The sequence below is a fragment of the Salvelinus fontinalis genome, chromosome 18, assembly GCF_029448725.1.
Source record: "Salvelinus fontinalis isolate EN_2023a chromosome 18, ASM2944872v1, whole genome shotgun sequence".
NCBI lineage: Eukaryota > Metazoa > Chordata > Actinopteri > Salmoniformes > Salmonidae > Salvelinus > Salvelinus fontinalis.
The window spans coordinates 60,616,272-60,636,897 of NC_074682.1; the positions used below are offsets into that span (position 1 = coordinate 60,616,272).

The following is a 20,626-nucleotide window of genomic DNA, read 5'->3' on the forward strand; positions in this document are numbered from 1 at the left end:
GCTGTTATGATAACCCCCATTCAGACTGCCACTGTTACTATACTGTTAAGATAACCCCCATTCAGACTGCTACTATACTGTTATGATAACCCCCATTCAGACTGTTATGATAACCCCCATTCAGACTGTTACTATACTGTTATGATAACCCCCATTCAGACTGTTATGATAACCCCCATTCAGACTGTTACTATACTGTTATGATAACCCCCATTCAGACTACTACTATACTGTTATGATAACCCCCATTCAGACTGTTACTATACTGTTATGATAACCCCCATTCAGACTGTTACTATACTGTTATGATAACCCCCATTCACACTGTTACTATACTGTTATGATAACCCCCATTCAGGCAGTTATGATAACCCCCATTCAGACTGTTACTATACTGTTATGATAACCCCCATTCAGACTGTTATGATAACCCCCATTCAGACTGTTACTATACTGTTATGATAACCCCCATTCAGACTACTACTATACTGTTATGATAACCCCCATTCAGACTGTTACTATACTGTTATGATAACCCCCATTCAGACTGTTATGATAACCCCCATTCAGACTGTTACTATACTGTTATGATAACCCCCATTCAGACTGTTATGATAACCCCCATTCAGACTGTTACTATACTGTTATGATAACCCCCATTCAGACTGTTACTATACTGTTATGATAACCCCCATTCAGACTGGTACTATACTGTTATGATAACCCCCATTCAGACTGGTACTATACTGTTATGATAACCCCCATTCAGACTGTTACTATGCTGTTATGATAACCCCCATTCAGACTGCTACTATACTGTTATGATAACCCCCATTCAGACTGTTACTATGCTGTTATGATAACCCCCATTCAGACTGTTACTATACTGTTATGATAACCCCCATTCAGACTGTTACTATACTGTTATGATAACCCCCATTCAGACTGTTACTATACTGTTATGATAACCCCCATTCAGACTGCTACTATACTGTTATGATAACCCCCATTCAGACTGTTATGATAACCCCCATTCAGACTGTTATGATAACCCCCATTCAGACTGTTATGATAACCCCCATTCAGACTGTTACTATACTGTTATGATAACCCCCATTCAGACTGTTATGATAACCCCCATTCAGACTGTTACTATACTGTTATGATAACCCCCATTCAGACTGTTACTATACTGTTATGATAACCCCCATTCAGACTGGTACTATACTGTTATGATAACCCCCATTCAGACTGGTACTATACTGTTATGATAACCCCCATTCAGACTGTTACTATACTGTTATGATAACCCCCATTCAGACTGTTACTATACTGTTATGATAACCCCCATTCAGACTGTTACTATACTGTTATGATAACCCCCATTCAGACTGCCACTGTTACTGTACTGTTATGATAACCCCCATTCAGACTGCCACTGTACCTATACTGTTATGATAACCCCCATTCAGACTGTTACTATACTGTTATGATAACCCATATTCAGACTGTTACTATGCTGTTATGATAACCCCCATTCAGACTGTTACTATACTGTTATGATAACCCCCATTCAGACTGTTACTATACTGTTATGATAACCCCCATTCAGACTGTTACTATACTTTTATGATAACCCCCATCCAGACTGTTACTATACTGTTATGATAACCCCCATTCAGACTGTTACTATACTGTTATGATAACCCCCCTTCAGACTGTTACTATACTGTTATGATAACCCCCATTCAGACTGTTACTATACTGTTATGATAACCCCCATTCAGACTGTTACTATACTGTTATGATAACCCCCATTCAGACTGTTACTATACATGTTATGATAACCCCCATTCAGACTGCCACTGTTACTATACTGTTATGATAACCCCCATTCAGACTGTTACTATACTGTTATGATAACCCCCATTCAGACTGTTACTGTTACTATACTGTTATGATAACCCCCATTCAGACTGTTACTATACTGTTATGATAACCCCCATTCAGACTGTTACTATACTGTTACGATAACCCCCATTCAGACTGTTACTATATTGTTATGATAACCCCCATTCAGACTGTTACTATACTGTTATGATAACCCCCATTCAGACTGCCACTGTTACTATACTGTTATGATAACCCCCATTCAGACTGTTACTATACTGTTATGATAACCCCCATTCAGACTGTTACTGTTACTATACTGTTATGATAACCCCCATTCAGACTGTTACTATACTGTTATGATAACCCCCATTCAGACTGTTACTATACTGTTATGATAACCCCCATTCAGACTGTTACTATACTGTTATGATAACCCCCATTCAGACTGTTACTATACTGTTATGATAACCCCCATTCAGACTGTTACTATACTGTTATGATAACCCCCATTCAGACTGTTACTATACTGTTATGATAACCCCCATTCAGACTGTTACTATACTGTTATGATAACCCCCATTCAGACTGTTACTATACTGTTAAGATAACCCCCATTCAGACTGTTACTATACTGTTATGATAACCCCCATTCAGACAGCCACTGTTACTATACTGTTATGATAACCCCCATTCAGACTGTTACTGTACTGTTATGATAACCCCAATTCAGACTGTTATGATAACCCCCATTCAGACTGTTACTATACTGTAATGATAACCCCCATTCAGACTGTTACTGTACTGTTATGATAACCCCCATTCAGACTGTTATGATAACCCCCATTCAGACTGTTACTATACTGTTATTATAACCCCCATTCAGACTGCCACTGTTACTATACTGTTATGATAACCCCCATTCAGACTGTTATTATACTGTTATGATAACCCCATTCAGACTGTTACTATGCTCTTATGATATCCCCCATTCAGACTGTTACTATACTGTTATGATAACCCCCATTCAGACTGTTACTATACTGTTATGATAACCCCCATTCAGACTGTTACTATACTGTTATGGTAACCCCCATTCAGACTGTTATGATAACCCCCATTCAGACTGTTACTATACTGTTATGATAACCCCCATTCAGACTGTTACTATACTGTTATGATAACCCCCATTCAGACTGTTATGATAACCCCCATTCAGACTGTTACTATGCTGTTATGATAACCCCCATTCAGACTGTTACTGTACTGTTATGATAACCCCCATTCAGACTGCCACTGTTACTATACTGTTATGATAACCCCCATTCAGACTGCTACTATACTGTTATGATAACCCCCATTCAGACTGTTATTATACTGTTATGATAACCCCCATTCAGACTGTTACTATACTGTTATGATAACCCCCATTCAGACTGTTACTATACTGTTATGATAACCCCCATTCAGACTGTTACTATACTGTTATGATAACCCCCATTCAGACTGTTATGATAACCCCCATTCAGACTGTTACTATGCTGTTATGATAACCCCCATTCAGACTGTTACTATACTGTTATGATAACCCCCATTCAGACTGTTACTATACTGTTATGATAACCCCCATTCAGACTGTTACTGTACTGTTATGATAACCCCCATTCAGACTGTTATGATAACCCCCATTCAGACTGTTACTATACTGTTATGATAACCCCCATTCAGACTGTTACTGTACTGTTATGATAACCCCCATTCAGACTGTAATGATAACCCCCATTCAGACTGCCACTGTTACTATACTGTTATGATAACCCCCATTCAGACTGTTATGATAACCCCCATTCAGACTGTTACTATACTGTTATGATAACCCCCATTCAGACTGCTACTATACTGTTATGATAACCCCCATTCAGACTGTTACTGTACTGTTATGATAACCCCCATTCAGACTGTTATTGTACTGTTATGATAACCCCCATTCAGACTGTTATTATACTGTTATGATAACCCCCATTCAGACTGTTACCATACTGTTATGATAACCCCCATTCAGACTGTTACTGTACTGTTATGATAACCCCCATTCAGACTGTTATGATAACCCCCATTCAGACTGTTACTATACTGTTATGATAACCCCCATTCAGACTGTTACTATTCTGTTATGATAACCCCCATTCAGACTGTTATTATACTGTTATGATAACCCCCATTCAGACTGTTACTATACTGTTATGATAACCCCCATTCAGACTGTTATGATAACCCCCATTCAGACTGTTACTATACTGTTATGATAACCCCCATTCAGACTGTTACTATACTGTTATGATAACCCCCATTCAGACTGTTACTATACTGTTATGATAACCCCCATTCAGACTGTTACTATACTGTTATGATAACCCCCATTCAGACTGTTACTATACTGTTATGATAACCCCCATTCAGACTGTTACTATACTGTTATGATAACCCTCATTCAGACTGCTACTATACTGTTATGATAACCCCCATTCAGACTGTTACTATACTGTTATGATAACCCAAATTCAGACTGTTATGATAATCCCCATTCAGACTGCTACTATACTGTTATGATAACCCCCATTCAGACTGTTATGATAACCCCCATTCAGACTGTTACTATACTGTTATGATAACCCCCATTCAGACTGTTACTATACTGTTATGATAACCCCCATTCAGACTGTTACTATACTGTTATGATAACCCCCATTCAGACTGCCACTGTTACTATACTGTTATGATAACCCCCATTCAGACTGTTACTATACTGTTATGATAACCCCCATTCAGACTGCCACTGTTACTATACTGTTATGATAACCCCCATTCAGACTGCTACTATACTGTTATGATAACCCCCATTCAGACTGCTACTATACTGTTATGATAACCCCCATTCAGACTGTTACTATACTGTTATGATAACCCCCATTCAGACTGTTATGATAATCCCCATTCAGACTGCTACTATACTGTTATGATAACCCCCATTCAGACTGTTATGATAACCCCCATTCAGACTGCTACTATACTGTTAAGATAACCCCCATTCAGACTGTTATTATACTGTTATGATAACCCCCATTCAGACTGCCACTGTTACTATACTGTTATGATAACCCCCATTCAGACTGTTACTATACTGTTATGATAACCCCCATTCAGACTGCCACTGTTACTGTACTGTTATGTGTGCTGTATGCTGTGTTGTTAACTCAGATCCTCTCCTCTCCTCTCCTCTCCACTCCACTCCTCTCCTCTCCTCTCCTCTCCTCTCCTCTCCTCTCCTCTCCTCTCCTCTCCTCTCCTCTCCTCTCCTCTCCTCTCCTCTCCTCTCCTCTCCCACTCCCACTCCCACTCCCACTCCCACTCCCACTCCCACTCCCACTCCAACTCCCTCTCCCTCTCCTCCTCCCACTCCCACTCCCACTCCCTCTCCCTCTCCTCTCCTCTCCTCTCCTCCCAGTCATGGAGCAGCAGCGGGGTTCAGGCCCTCCGGAGGGTGTGGTGACGGGGGTGCGGACCCCTCCCGTCAGGAGAATCAGTAAACTGGACAGTCTGGGACAGATCTTTAAACCCTGGAAATGGAGGAAAAAGAAGAACGACAAGATAAAACAGAACTCCACAGGTGAGAGATGAGCGTGACACTTGACACAGCCCTTGACGTCTCCACACCACTTCCTGTCAAAATTATATATAAAAACAAAACGTCAAATAAAGGTTAAATAAAAAATCTAATCTAAAATGACTGAGTGTATACATGTTTGGTATGTGACCCCAGTGGGAATCAAACCCACAACTCTGCCGTTGCTCTGTGTGATTCAGCTTTAGAGCGGAAGGCACTTGCGCGACAGACCCGGGATGAACTGGCCAATAGGGGCCTGGAGGGGATTAAACCAGGTACACACACACACACACACACACACACACACACACACACACACACACACACACACACACACACACACACACACACACACACACACACACACACACACACACACACACACACACACACACACACACACACACACACACACACACACACACACACAGAGTTGCAGAGGTCAAACCATTATAATAAAATAACATATTAATTTAATGTACATAAAAGTATGTAATGATGCTGCCTTCTGTCCCTGTGTGTATGTTTGTATGTTTGTACATGTGCGTGTCTGTGTGTGTGTAGAGTTTTGTGAGGCGTGTGGGGGGTTAGAAGACCCTGACACTCCCAGCCAATCTGACGCAGAGGAGAGAGAGGAGGAGGAGCCTTTGGCGCCCCTGGCAACCACCTCAGAGTACCTGGTCAGCGATGAAGACAACCCATCTACAGGTAGGACCTATGACCTCTGAACCCTGACCTCTAATCTCTAGAGATTTAGCGTATCAGAGAGCATCAAATCTTTGATGCATTGTGGGTAAATTGAGACTGACTGACTATTTATTAATTATTATTAACCCCCCCATTCGGATTACACATCTTTTTGGGGATTTACAGCTTTTCTGCTACATATACATACATTTGACGTACACATTTTACATACACATTTGACATACACATTTGACATATACATTATACATACATTTGACATACACATTTGACATATACATTATACATACATTTGACATACACATTTGACATACACATTTGACATACACATTTGACATACACATTTGACATATACATTTTAATACACATTTGACATACACATTTGACATATACATTTTGATACACATTTGACATATACATTTGACATATACATTTTAATACACATTTGACATATACATTTATATGTAAATATACATTATACATTATACATTTGACATATACATTATACATATACATATTCGGCATTTCACTGTAAGGTCTACTACACCTATTGTATTCAGCATTTCACTGTAAGGTCTACTACACCTGTTGTATTCAGCATTTCACTGTAAGGTCTACTACACCTGTTGTATTCAGCATTTCACTGTAAGGTCTACTACACCTGTTGTATTCAGCATTTCACTGTGAGGTCTACTACACCTGTTGTATTCACATTTCACTGTCAGGTTTACTACACCTGTTGTATTCAGCATTTCACTGTAAGGTCTACTACACCTGTTGTATTCAGCATTTCACTGTGAGGTCTACTACACCTGTTGTATTCGGCATTTCACTGTAAGGTCTACTACACCTGTTGTATTCAGCATTTCACTGTAAGGTCTACTACACCTGTTGTATTCGGCATTTCACTGTAAGGTCTACTACACCTGTTGTATTCAGCATTTCACTGTAAGGTCTACTACACCTGTTGTATTCAGCATTTCACTGTGAGGTCTACTACACCTGTTGTATTCAGCATTTCACTGTGAGGTCTACTACACCTGTTGTATTCAGCATTTCACTGTAAGGTCTACTACACCTGTTGTATTCAGCATTTCACTGTAAGGTCTACTACACCTGTTGTATTCAGCATTTCACTGTGAGGTCTACTACACCTGTTGTATTCAGCATTTCACTGTAAGGTCTACTACACCTGTTGTATTCAGCATTTCACTGTAAGGTCTACTGCACCTGTTGTATTCAGCATTTCACTGTAAGGTCTACTACACCTGTTGTATTCAGCATTTCACTGTAAGGTCTACTACACCTGTTGTATTCGGCATTTCACTGTAAGGTCTACTACACCTGTTGTATTCAGCATTTGACTGTAAGGTCTATTACACCTGTTGTATTCGGCATTTCACTGTGAGGTCTACTACACCTGTTGTATTCAGCATTTCACTGTAAGGTCTACTACACCTGTTGTATTCAGCATTTCACTGTAAGGTCTACCTACACCTGTTGTATTCGGCATTTCACTGTGAGGTCTACTACACCTGTTGTATTCGGCATTTCACTGTAAAGTCTACTACACCTGTTGTATTCAGCATTTCACTGTGAGGTCTACACCTGTTGTATTCAGCATTTCACTGTGAGGTCTACTACACCTGTTGTATTCAGCATTTCACTGTAAGGTCTACTACACCTGTTGTATTCAGCATTTCACTGTAAGGTCTACCTACACCTGTTGTATTCGGCATTTCACTGTGAGGTCTACTACACCTGTTGTATTCAGCATTTCACTGTGATGTCTACACCTGTTGTATTCAGCATTTCACTGTGAGGTCTACTACACCTGTTGTATTCAGCATTTCACTGTAAGGTCTACCTACACCTGTTGTATTCGGCATTTCACTGTGAGGTCTACTACACCTGTTGTATTCAGCATTTCACTGTGATGTCTACACCTGTTGTATTCAGCATTTCACTGTGAGGTCTACTACACCTGTTGTATTCAGCATTTCACTGTGAGGTCTACCTACACCTGTTGTATTCGGCATTTCACTGTGAGGTCTACTACACCTGTTGTATTCAGCATTTCACTGTAAGGTCTACTACACCTGTTGTATTCAGCATTTCACTGTGAGGTCTACTACACCTGTTGTATTCAGCATTTCACTGTGAGGTCTACTACACCTGTTGTATTCAGCATTTCACTGTGAGGTCTACTACACCTGCTGTATTCAGCATTTCACTGTGAGGTCTACTACACCTATTGTATTCAGCATTTCACTGTAAGGTCTACTACACCTGTTGTATTCAGCATTTCACTGTAAGGTCTACTACACCTGCTGTATTCAGCATTTCACTGTAGGGTCCACTACACCTGTTGTATTCAGCATTTCACTGTGAGGTCTACTACACCTGTTGTATTCAGCATTTCACTGTAAGGTCTACTACACCTGTTGTATTCAGCATTTCACTGTGAGGTCTACTACACCTGTTGTATTCAGCATTTCACTGTAAGGTCTACTACACCTGTTGTATTCAGCATTTCACTGTGAGGTCTACTACACCTGTTGTATTCAGCATTTCACTGTAAGGTCTACTACACCTGTTGTATTCAGCATTTCACTGTAAGGTCTACTACACCTGTTGTATTCAGCATTTCACTGTAAGGTCTACACCTGTTGTATTCAGCATTTCACTGTGAGGTCTACTACACCTGTTGTATTCAGCATTTCACTGTGAGGTCTAAACCTGTTGTATTCAGCATTTCACTGTAAGGTCTACACCTGTTGTATTCAGCATTTCACTGTAAGGTCTACTACACCTGTTGTATTCAGCATTTCACTGTAAGGTCTACACCTGTTGTATTCAGCATTTCACTGTAAGGTCTAGTACACCTGTTGTATTCAGCATTTCACTGTGAGGTCTATTACACCTGTTGTATTCAGCATTTCACTGTAAGGTCTACTACACCTGTTGTATTCAGCATTTCACTGTGAGGTCTACTACACCTGTTGTATTCAGCATTTCACTGTGAGGTCTACTACACCTGTTGTATTCAGCATTTCACTGTGAGGTCTACTACACCTGTTGTATTCAGCATTTCACTGTGAGGTCTACTACACCTGTTGTATTCAGCATTTCACTGTAAGGTCTACTACACCTGTTGTATTCAGCATTTCACTGTAAGGTCTACCTACACCTGTTGTATTCAGCATTTCACTGTGAGGTCTACTACACCTGTTGTATTCAGCATTTCACTGTAAGGTCTACTACACCTGTTGTATTCAGCATTTCACTGTGAGGTCTACTACACCTGTTGTATTCAGCATTTCACTGTAAGGTCTACTACACCTGTTGTATTCAGCATTTCACTGTAAGGTCTACTACACCTGTTGTATTCAGCATTTCACTGTAAGGTCTACACCTGTTGTATTCAGCATTTCACTGTGAGGTCTACTACACCTGTTGTATTCAGCATTTCACTGTGAGGTCTAAACCTGTTGTATTCAGCATTTCACTGTAAGGTCTACACCTGTTGTATTCAGCATTTCACTGTAAGGTCTACTACACCTGTTGTATTCAGCATTTCACTGTAAGGTCTACACCTGTTGTATTCAGCATTTCACTGTAAGGTCTAGTACACCTGTTGTATTCAGCATTTCACTGTGAGGTCTATTACACCTGTTGTATTCAGCATTTCACTGTAAGGTCTACTACACCTGTTGTATTCAGCATTTCACTGTGAGGTCTACTACACCTGTTGTATTCAGCATTTCACTGTGAGGTCTACTACACCTGTTGTATTCAGCATTTCACTGTGAGGTCTACTACACCTGTTGTATTCAGCATTTCACTGTGAGGTCTACTACACCTGTTGTATTCAGCATTTCACTGTGAGGTCTACTACACCTGTTGTATTCAGCATTTCACTGTAAGGTCTACCTACACCTGTTGTATTCAGCATTTCACTGTAAGGTCTACTACACCTGTTGTATTCGGCATTTCACTGTAAGGTCTACCTACACCTGTTGTATTCGGCATTGCACTGTGAGGTCTACTACACCTGTTGTATTCAGCATTTCACTGTAAGGTCTACTACACCTGTTGTATTCAGCATTTCACTGTAAGGTCTATTACACCTATTGTATTCGTCGCATGTGACAAATACAATCTGATTTGATTTGATGGACTGTTCTCCAAACCACCGCTAGTGGGGGACACAGATCATTGAAGTCAGCTCTCTACTGCTAAGCAGCTGGAACACTGCAGTTATACCATGAATCAGATATAAACCACAGGCTGCTTCCCAAAGGGCCGGACTGAATGAGAACGCAGGGCACGTGCCCCGGGGCCCCCGACCTCCAGAAATTATAATTGTTATTTATTCTTTGGGGGGGGGTGGGGGGGGGGGGGGGTTGGGGGTTGGGGGTCCCCTGGAGGTAGAGGGTCCCCCCAGATAGCATATGATAGCAAAATGTGTAGAATTAGCTTTAAAACTGCGCCGGGGCCGCCAATGCGGTAGTCCAGTTCAGCAAATGGCACCCTATTCCCTATATGCCCGGCCCTGGTTAAAACTAGTCCACCATATAGGGAATAGGGTGCCATTTGGGACGCATTAGGGACAGAATGGGTTCTGACAGTAACCCACAGCAACCCACAGTAACCCAGGTAACCCACAGTAACCCATAGTAACACACAGTAACCCAGGTAACCCAGGTAACCCACAGTAACCCAGGTAACCCACAGTAACTCACAGTAACCCACAGTAACCCAGGTAACCCACAGTAACCCATAGTAACCCAGGTAACCCACAGTAACCCACAGTAACCCAGGTAACCCAGGTAACCCACAGTAACCCACATTAACTCACAGTAACCCAGGTAACCCACAGTAACCCATAGTAACACACAGTAACCCAGGTAACCCAGGTAACCCACAGTAACCCAGGTAACCCACAGTAACCCACAGTAACCCAGGTAACCCACAGTAACCCAGGTAGCCCACAGTAACTCACAGTAACCCAGGTAACCCATAGTAACACACGGTAACCCAGGTAACCCACAGTAACCCAGGTAACCCACAGTAACTCACAGTAACCCAGGTAACCCACAGTAACCCATAGTAACCCAGGTAACCCACAGTAACCCACAGTAACCCAGGTAACCCAGGTAACCCACAGTAACCCAGGTAACCCACAGTAACCCACATTAACTCACAGTAACCCAGGTAACCCACAGTAACCCATAGTAACACACAGTAACCCAGGTAACCCACAGTAACCCAGGTAACCCACAGTAACCCACAGTAACCCAGGTAACCCACAGTAACCCAGGTAGCCCACAGTAACTCACAGTAACCCAGGTAACCCATAGTAACACACGGTAACCCAGGTAACCCACAGTAACCCAGGTAACCCACAGTAACTCACAGTAACCCAGGTAACCCACAGTAACCCATAGTAACCCAGGTAACCCACAGTAACCCACAGTAACCCAGGTAACCCAGGTAACCCACAGTAACCCAGGTAACCCACAGTAACCCACAGTAACCCAGGTAACCCAGGTAACCCACAGTAACCCAGGTAACCCACAGTAACCCACATTAACTCACAGTAACCCAGGTAACCCACAGTAACCCATAGTAACACACAGTAACCCAGGTAACCCAGGTAACCCACAGTAACCCAGGTAACCCACAGTAACTCACAGTAACCCACAGTAACCCAGGTAACCCACAGTAACCCATAGTAACCCAGGTAACCCACAGTAACCCACAGTAACCCAGGTAACCCAGGTAACCCACAGTAACCCACATTAACTCACAGTAACCCAGGTAACCCACAGTAACCCATAGTAACACACAGTAACCCAGGTAACCCAGGTAACCCACAGTAACTCACAGTAACCCAGGTAACCCATAGTAACACACGGTAACCCAGGTAACCCACAGTAACCCATAGTAACACACAGTAACCCAGGTAACCCACAGTAACCCATAGTAACACACAGTAACCCAGGTAACCCAGGTAACCCACAGTAACCCAGGTAACCCACAGTAACTCACAGTAACCCAGGTAACCCATAGTAACACACGGTAACCCAGGTAACCCACAGTAACCCAGGTAACCCACAGTAACTCACAGTAACCCAGGTAACCCACAGTAACCCAGGTAACCCACAGTAACACACAGTAACCCAGGTAACCCACAGTAACCCATAGTAACACACAGTAACCCAGGTAACCCACAGTAACCCAGGTAACCCACAGTAACCCACAGTAACTCACAGTAACCCACAGTAACCCACAGTAACCAATAGTAACCCACAGTAACCCAGGTAACCCACAGTAACTCACAGTAACCCAGGTAACCCACAGTAACCCATAGTAACCCAGGTAACCCACAGTAACCCACAGTAACCCAGGTAACCCAGGTAACCCACAGTAACCCAGGTAACCCACAGTAACCCACATTAATTCACAGTAACCCAGGTAACCCACAGTAACCCACAGTAACACACAGTAACCCAGGTAACCCAGGTAACCCACAGTAACCCAGGTAACCCACAGTAACTCACAGTAACCCACAGTAACCCAGGTAACCCACAGTAACCCATAGTAACCCAGGTAACCCACAGTAACCCACAGTAACCCAGGTAACCCAGGTAACCCACAGTAACCCACATTAACTCACAGTAACACAGGTAACCCACAGTAACCCATAGTAACACACAGTAACCCAGGTAACCCAGGTAACCCACAGTAACCCAGGTAACCCACAGTAACTCACAGTAACCCAGGTAACCCATAGTAACCCAGGTAACCCACAGTAACCCATAGTAACACACAGTAACCCAGGTAACCCACAGTAACCCATAGTAACACACAGTAACCCAGGTAACCCACAGTAACCCAGGTAACCCACAGTAACTCACAGTAACCCAGGTAACCCACAGTAACCCAGGTAACCCACAGTAACACACAGTAACCCAGGTAACCCACAGTAACCCATAGTAACACACAGTAACCCAGGTAACCCACAGTAACCCACAGTAACCCAGGTAACCCACAGTAACCCAGGTAACCCACAGTAACCCAGGTAACCCATAGTAACACACAGTAACCCAGGTAACCCACAGTAACCCATAGTAACACACAGTAACCCAGGTAACCCACAGTAACCCACAGTAACCCAGGTAACCCACAGTAACCCACAGTAACTCACAGTAACCCACAGTAACCCACAGTAACCAATTGTAACCCACAGTAACCCAGGTAACCCACAGTAACCCACAGTAACCCAGGTAACCCACAGTAACCCAGGTAACCTACAGTAACCCATAGTAACACACAGTAACCCAGGTAACCCACAGTAACCCACAGTAACCCAGGTAACCCACAGTAACTCACAGTAACTCACAGTAACCCACAGTAACCCACAGTAACCCATAGTAACCCACAGTAACCCAGGTAACCCACAGTAACCCACAGTAACCCAGGTAACCCACAGTAACCCAGGTAACCCACAGTAACCCATAGTAACACACAGTAACCCAGGTAACCCACAGTAACCAGGGTAACCCACAGTAACCCAGGTAACCCACAGTGACCCACAGTAACCCACAGTAACACAGGTAACCTGATCAAGCAGGATCAAATAGTTAGACAGAAAACTGTCCTGTCCTGAACTAACTGTGTATTTCAACAAAGGACTGTGTTTTTGATGTTGTTGTTTTTGATGTTGTTTGTTTCAGCTGTTGATCTGACGGAAGACACTTTGACAGTGGCGGACCAGAGTGAGGACGGAGGGGAGGAGGACACTTCCCTCTGTGAGCCCTGTGTGGACAGCTTTCTGCTACAGGCTGAGACAGGAGGAGGGCAGGAGACACCTCACCCCATAAACCCCCCATGGGACCACCCACACCCCAACCTGCCCAAACTACTTACCAGGCTGGGCAGCCTAGAGGGTGAGTCCCAAATCAGCCCCTAGCCTCTGTTACTGACCTGTTAGCATGTTAGCTAACTATAACCAGCCTCTGTTACTGACCTGTTAGCATGTTAGCTAACTATAACCAGCCTATGTTACTGACCTGTTAGCATGTTAGCTAACTATAACCAGCCTCTGTTACTGACCTGTTAGCATGTTAGCTAACTATAACCAGCCTCTGTTACTGGCCTGTTAGCATGTTAGCTAACTATAACCAGCCTCTGTTACTGACCTGTTAGCATGTTAGCTAACTATAACCAGCCTCTGTTACTGACCTGTTAGCATGTTAGCTAACTATAACCAGCCTCTGTTACTGACCTGTTAGCATGTTAGCTAACTATAACCAGCCTCTGTTACTGGCCTGTTAGCATGTTAGCTAACTATAACCAGCCTCTGTTACTGACCTGTTAGCATGTTAGCTAACTATAACCAGCCTCTGTTACTGACCTGTTAGCATGTTAGCTAACTATAACCAGCCTCTGTTACTGACCTGTTAGCATGTTAGCTAACTATAACCAGCCTCTGTTACTGGCCTGTTAGCATGTTAGCTAACTATAACCAGCCTCTGTTACTGGCCTGGTAGCATGTTAGCTAACTATAACCAGCCTCTGTTACTGACCTGTTAGCATGTTAGCTAACTATAACCAGCCTCTGTTACTGACCTGGTAGCATGTTAGCTAACTATAACCAGCCTCTGTTACTGGCCTGGTAGCATGTTAGCTAACTATAACCAGCCTCTGTTACTGGCCTGTTAGCATGTTAGCTAACTATAACCAGCCTCTGTTACTGGCCTGGTAGCATGTTAGCTAACTATAACCAGCCTCTGTTACTGGCCTGTTAGCATGTTAGCTAACTATAACCAGCCTCTGTTACTGGCCTGTTAGCATGTTAGCTAACTATAACCAGCCCCTGTTCCTGGTCTGTTATCATACTAGCTAACTATAACCAGCCTCTTTTACTGGACTGTTAGCATGTTAGCTAACTTTAACCAGCCTCTGTTACTGGCCTGTTAGCATGTTAGTTAACTATAACCAGCCCCTGTTCCTGGTCTGTTATCATACTAGCTAACTATAACCAGCCTCTTTTACTGGACTGTTAGCATGTTAGCTAACTTTAACCAGCCTCTGTTACTGGCCTGTTAGCATGTTAGTTAACTATAACTAGCCTCTGTTCCTGGTCTGTTAGCATGTTAGCTAACTTTAACCAGCCTCTGTTACTGGCCTGTTAGCATGTTAGCTAACTCAAGCCAGCCTTATACAGCTAGCTAACTCCAACCAGCCTGCTAGCTTACTAACTCTAACCAGCCTCAAACAGCTAGCTAACTACTGTCCAGGCTGGGCAGTTTCAAACTTATTCGGGATCGGTGTCCCTTCCACGGGAAGATTGAGCTAACGTAGGCTAATGTGATTAGCATGAGGTTGTAAGTAACAAGAAAATTTGCCAGGACATGGACATATCTGATATTGTCAGAAAGCTTAAATTCTTGTTAATCTAACTGCACTGTCCAATTTACAGTAGCTATTACGGTGAAATAATACCATGCTATTGTTTGAGGAGAATGCACAATTTTGAACATGAAAAGTTATTAATAAACAAATTAAACACATTTGGGCAGTCCTGATATAACATTTTGAACAGTAATGCAATGGTTCATTGGATCAGTCTAACACTTTGCACGTACACTGATGCCATCTAGTGGCCAAAATCTCAATTGCACCTGGGCTGGAATAATACATTATGGCCTTTCTCTTGCATTTCAAAGATGATGGTACAAAAAAATACCAAAGAACGGTAGGTTTTACTTTGTATTATCTTTTACCAGATCTATTGTGTTATATTCTATTACATTCAGCCAGCCTTGAGCTAGCCTCGAGCTAGGCCCATATACCAGCTAATTCTATGGCTACAATACCTCCTTTGCCACTTGGCCTGGACCCTTCATTGTCGACACGGAGCCCCGCCGATCCATCACGACTGGAATGCCGACGTGCTATTCTGTTACGATGTCGCCGAAGAACCAGCTACTAGCCCCGGCCCGCTAGCTTTTCTGAACGCTGTGTCCCCTGCTCGCCTAGTGTAGTAGTGACTACCGAACAGCACCCTGACTCACCAATTGCTGCTCTTCTGACCCTATGATCACTCGGCTACACAGCTGATGCCCCCTGGACTGTTTCAATAACACGGTACCTAATTTTGTTTACCTGTCGGCCCCAGCCTCGAACTCAGGTCCTGTATGTACCTAACTGACCCACTTTGCCCATTCATCGCCAATTACTCGTTGTCGTCTTAGCTCTCCTGATCAACACCTTTGATTGCTTTATGCCTCTCTCTAGTGCCAATGTGCCTTGTCCACTGCTGTCTTGGCTAGTTTGTATTGTTTTATTTCACTGTAGAGCCCTCAGTCCCGCTCAAAATGCCTTAGATAGCTCTTTCGTCCCACCCCACACACATGCGGAGACCTCACCTGGCTCAACTGGTGCCTCTAGAGACGAAACCTCTCTTGTCGTCACTCAATGCCTAGGTTTATCTCCACTGTACTCACATCCTACCATATCCTTGTCTGTACATTATGCCTTGAATCTATTCTAACACGCCCAGAAATCTGCTCCTTTTATTATCTGTCTCCAACGCACTAGACGACCAGTTCTTATAGCCTTTAGCCGAACCCTTATCCTACTCATCTGTTCCTCTGGTGATGTAGAGGTTAACCCAGTAGCCCAGTTCCACTGATATCTGTAACCGTAAAAGCCTTGGTTTCATGCATGTTAACATTAGAAGCCTCCTCCCTAAGTTTGTTTTATTCACTGATTTAGCACACTCCACCAACCCTGATGTCCTAGCCATGTCTGAATCCTGGCTTAGGAAGGTCACCAAAAATTCAGAAATTTCCATCCCCAACTACAACATTTTCCGACAAGACAGAGCTACCAAAGGGGGTGGAGTTGCAATCTACTGCAGAGACAGCCTGCAGAGTTCTGTCATGCCATCCAGGTCTGTGCCCAAACAGTTTGAGCTTCTACTTTTAAAAATCCACCTTTCCAGAAATAAGTCTCTCACTGTTGCTGCTTGTTATAGACCCCCCTCAGCCCCCAGCTGTGCCCTGGACACCATATGTGAAATACTTGTCCCCCATTTATCTTCAGAGTTTGTACTGTTAGGTGACCTAAACTGGGACATGCTTAACACCCCGGCCATCCTACAATCTAAGCTAGATGCCCTCAATCTCACACAAATTATCAAGGAACTTACCAGGTACAACCCTAAATCTGTAAACACGGGCACCCTCATGGATACAGTATCATCCTGACCAACCTGCCCTCTAAATAGACCTCTGCTGTCTTCAACCAGGATCTCAGCGATCACTGCCTCATTGCCTATGTCCGTAATGGGTCCGCGGTCAAACGACCACCCCTCATCACTGTCAAACGCTCCATAAAACACTTCAGCAAGCAGGCCTGGGTATCCTGGAAGGTTATTGACCTCATTCTGTCAGTAGAAAAAGTGCTTTCCTTATCATCTTAAATAAGCATTCCCCATTCAAAAAATGTAGAACTAAGAACAGATATAGCCCTTGGTTCACTCCAGATCTGACTGTCCTTGACCAGCACAAAAACATCCTGTGGCATACTGCATTAGCATTGAATAGCCCCTACGATATGCACATTTTCAGGAAGTTAGGAAACAATATACACAGGCAGTTGGGAAAGCAAAGGCTAGCTTTTTCAAACAGAAATTTGCATCCTGTAGAATAAACTCCAAAAAGTTCTGGGACACTGTAAAGTCCATGGAGAATAAGAGCACATCCTCCCAGCTGCCCACTGCACTGAGGCTAGGAAACACTGTCACCACCGATAAATCTACAATAATCGAGAATTTCAGTAAGCATTTTTCTACGGCTGGCCATGCTTTCCACCTGGCTACCCCTTCCCCGGTCAACAGCTCTGCACCCTGCACAGCAATTTGCATAAGCCTCTCCCATTTCTCCTTCACCCAAATCCAGATAGCTGATGTTCTGAAAGAGCTGCAAAACCTGGACCCCTACAAATCAGCCGGGCTAGACAATCTGGACCCTCTCTTTCTAAAATTATCCGCTGCAATTGTTGCAACCCCTATTACTAGCCTGTTCATCCTCTCTTTCGTTTCGTCTGAAATCCCTAAAGATTGGATATCTGCCGCGGTCATCCCCCTCTTCAAAGGGGGTGACTCTCTAGACCCAAATTGTTACAGACCTATATCTATCCTACCCTGCCTGTCTAAGGTCTTCGAAAGCCAAGTTAACACACAGATCACTGACTATTTCGAATCCCACCATACCTTCTCCGCTATGCAATCTGGTTTCCGAGCTGGTCATGGGTGCTCCTCAGCCACGCTCACGGTCCTAAACGATATCATAACTGCCGTCGATAAAAGACAATACTGTGCAGCCGTATTCATCAACCTTGCCAAGGCTTTCGACTCTGTCAATCACCGCATTCTTATTGGAAGACTCAACAGCCTTGGTTTCTCAAATGACTGCCTCGCCTGGTTCACCAACTACTTCTCAGATAGAGTTCAGTGTGTCAAATCAGAAGGCCTGTTGTCCGGACCTCTGGCAGTCTCCATGGGGGTGTCACAAGATTCAATTCTCGGGCCGACTCTTTTCTCTGTATACATCAATGATGTCGCTCTTGCTGCTGGTGATTCTCTGATCCACCTCTACGCAGATGACACCATTCTGTATACTTCTGGCCCTTCTTTGGACACTGTTTTAACAAACCTCCAGACGAGCTTCAATGCCATACAACACTCCTTCCGTGGCCACCAACTCTTCTTAAATGCTAGAAAAACTAAATGCATGCTCTTCAACCGATCGCTGCCCGCACCTTCACGCCTGTCTGACTTAGAATATGTGGACAACTATACCTAGGTGTCTGGTTTGACTGTAAACTCTCCTTCCAGACTCACACTAAGCATCTCCAATCCAAAATTAAATCTAGAATCAGCTTCCTATTTCGCAACAAAGCATCCTTCACTAACGCCGCCAAACATACCCTCGTAAAACGGACTATCCTGCCGATCCTTGACTTCGGCGGTGTCATTTACACAATAGCCTCCAACACTCTACTCAGCAAATTGGATTTAGTCTATCACAGTGCCATCCGTTTTGTCACCAAAGCCCATATGCTACCCACCACTGCGACCTGTATGATCTCGTTGGCTGGCCCTCACTACATATCCGTCGCCAAACCCACTGGCTCTTGGTCATCTACAAGTCTCTGCTAGGTAAAGCAGCTCACTGGTCACCATAGCAGCACCCACCCATAGCACGCGCTCCAGCAGGTATATTTCATTGGTTACAACCTAACCAACTCCTCCTTTGGCCACCTTTCCTTCCAGTTCTCTGCTGCCAATGACTGGAACAAATTGCAAAAATCACTGAAGCTGAAGTCTTATATCTCCCTTACTAACTTTAAGCATCAGCTGTCTTAGCAGCTTTCCGATCATTGCACCTGTACATAGCCCATCTGTAAATAGCCCACCCAACTACCTCATCCCCATATTGTCATTTATTTTTGTTGCTCCTTTGCACCCCAGTATTTCTACTTGCACATTCATCTTCTGCACATCTATCACTCCAGTGTTTAATTGTTAAATTGTAATTACTTCGCCACTATGGCCTATTTATTGTCTTACCTCCCTAATCTTACTACATTGCACACACTGTATGTAGACTTTTCTATTGTCTGCACATTTGTTTATCCCACGTGTAACTCTGTGTTGCTTGTGTCGCACTGCTTTGCTCTATTTTGGCCAAGTCATCAGGTCGCAGAACTTGTTCTCAACTGGCCTACCTGGTTGAAAAAAGGTGAAATAAAATTTCACATTTCCATAAACTTCAAATGATTTCCTTTCAAAATGGTACCAAGAATATGCATATCCTTGCATCAGGTCCTGAGCTACAGGCAGTTAGATTTGGGTATGTCATTTTAGGAGAAAATTGAAAAAAAAGGTTCCGATCCTTAAGATGGTCAGTGAACTAGACGTCACACTTGGGCTGGCAGGGGGTCATCATAGTATTAACGACAGTGGCGTATGAAGACAGGCAGAAACTGTAACAGACCATCATAGTATTAACGACAGTGGCGTATGAAGACAGGCAGAAACTGTAACAGACCATCATAGTATCAACGACAGTACAGTATGAAGACAGGCAGAAACTGTAACAGACCATCATAGTATTAACTACAGTGGCGTATGAAGACAGGCAGAAACTGTAACAGACCATCATAGTATCAACGACAGTGGCATATGAAGACAGGCAGAAACTGTAACAGACCATCATAGTATCAACGACAGTGGCATATGAAGACAGGCAGAAACTGTAACAGACCATCATAGTATCAACGACAGTG

General features: G+C 43.4%; 1 protein-coding gene across 3 annotated transcripts in view; it reads left to right on the forward strand.

Moving 5' to 3' along the window:
* LOC129815835 (phosphatase and actin regulator 3-like) overlaps positions 1 to 20,626 on the forward strand; it is a 113,534-nt gene that overhangs the window by 7,143 nt on the left and 85,765 nt on the right. For all 3 annotated transcript variants that reach the window (XM_055869989.1, XM_055869990.1, XM_055869991.1), the window contains exons 2-5: positions 5,396 to 5,557; positions 5,755 to 5,829; positions 6,119 to 6,262; positions 14,002 to 14,214. In XM_055869989.1, coding sequence (XP_055725964.1) covers positions 5,398 to 5,557; positions 5,755 to 5,829; positions 6,119 to 6,262; positions 14,002 to 14,214 — 592 coding nt within the window. In that variant the 5' untranslated portion in view covers positions 5,396 to 5,397. The remainder of the gene's footprint in view (positions 1 to 5,395; positions 5,558 to 5,754; positions 5,830 to 6,118; positions 6,263 to 14,001; positions 14,215 to 20,626) is intronic.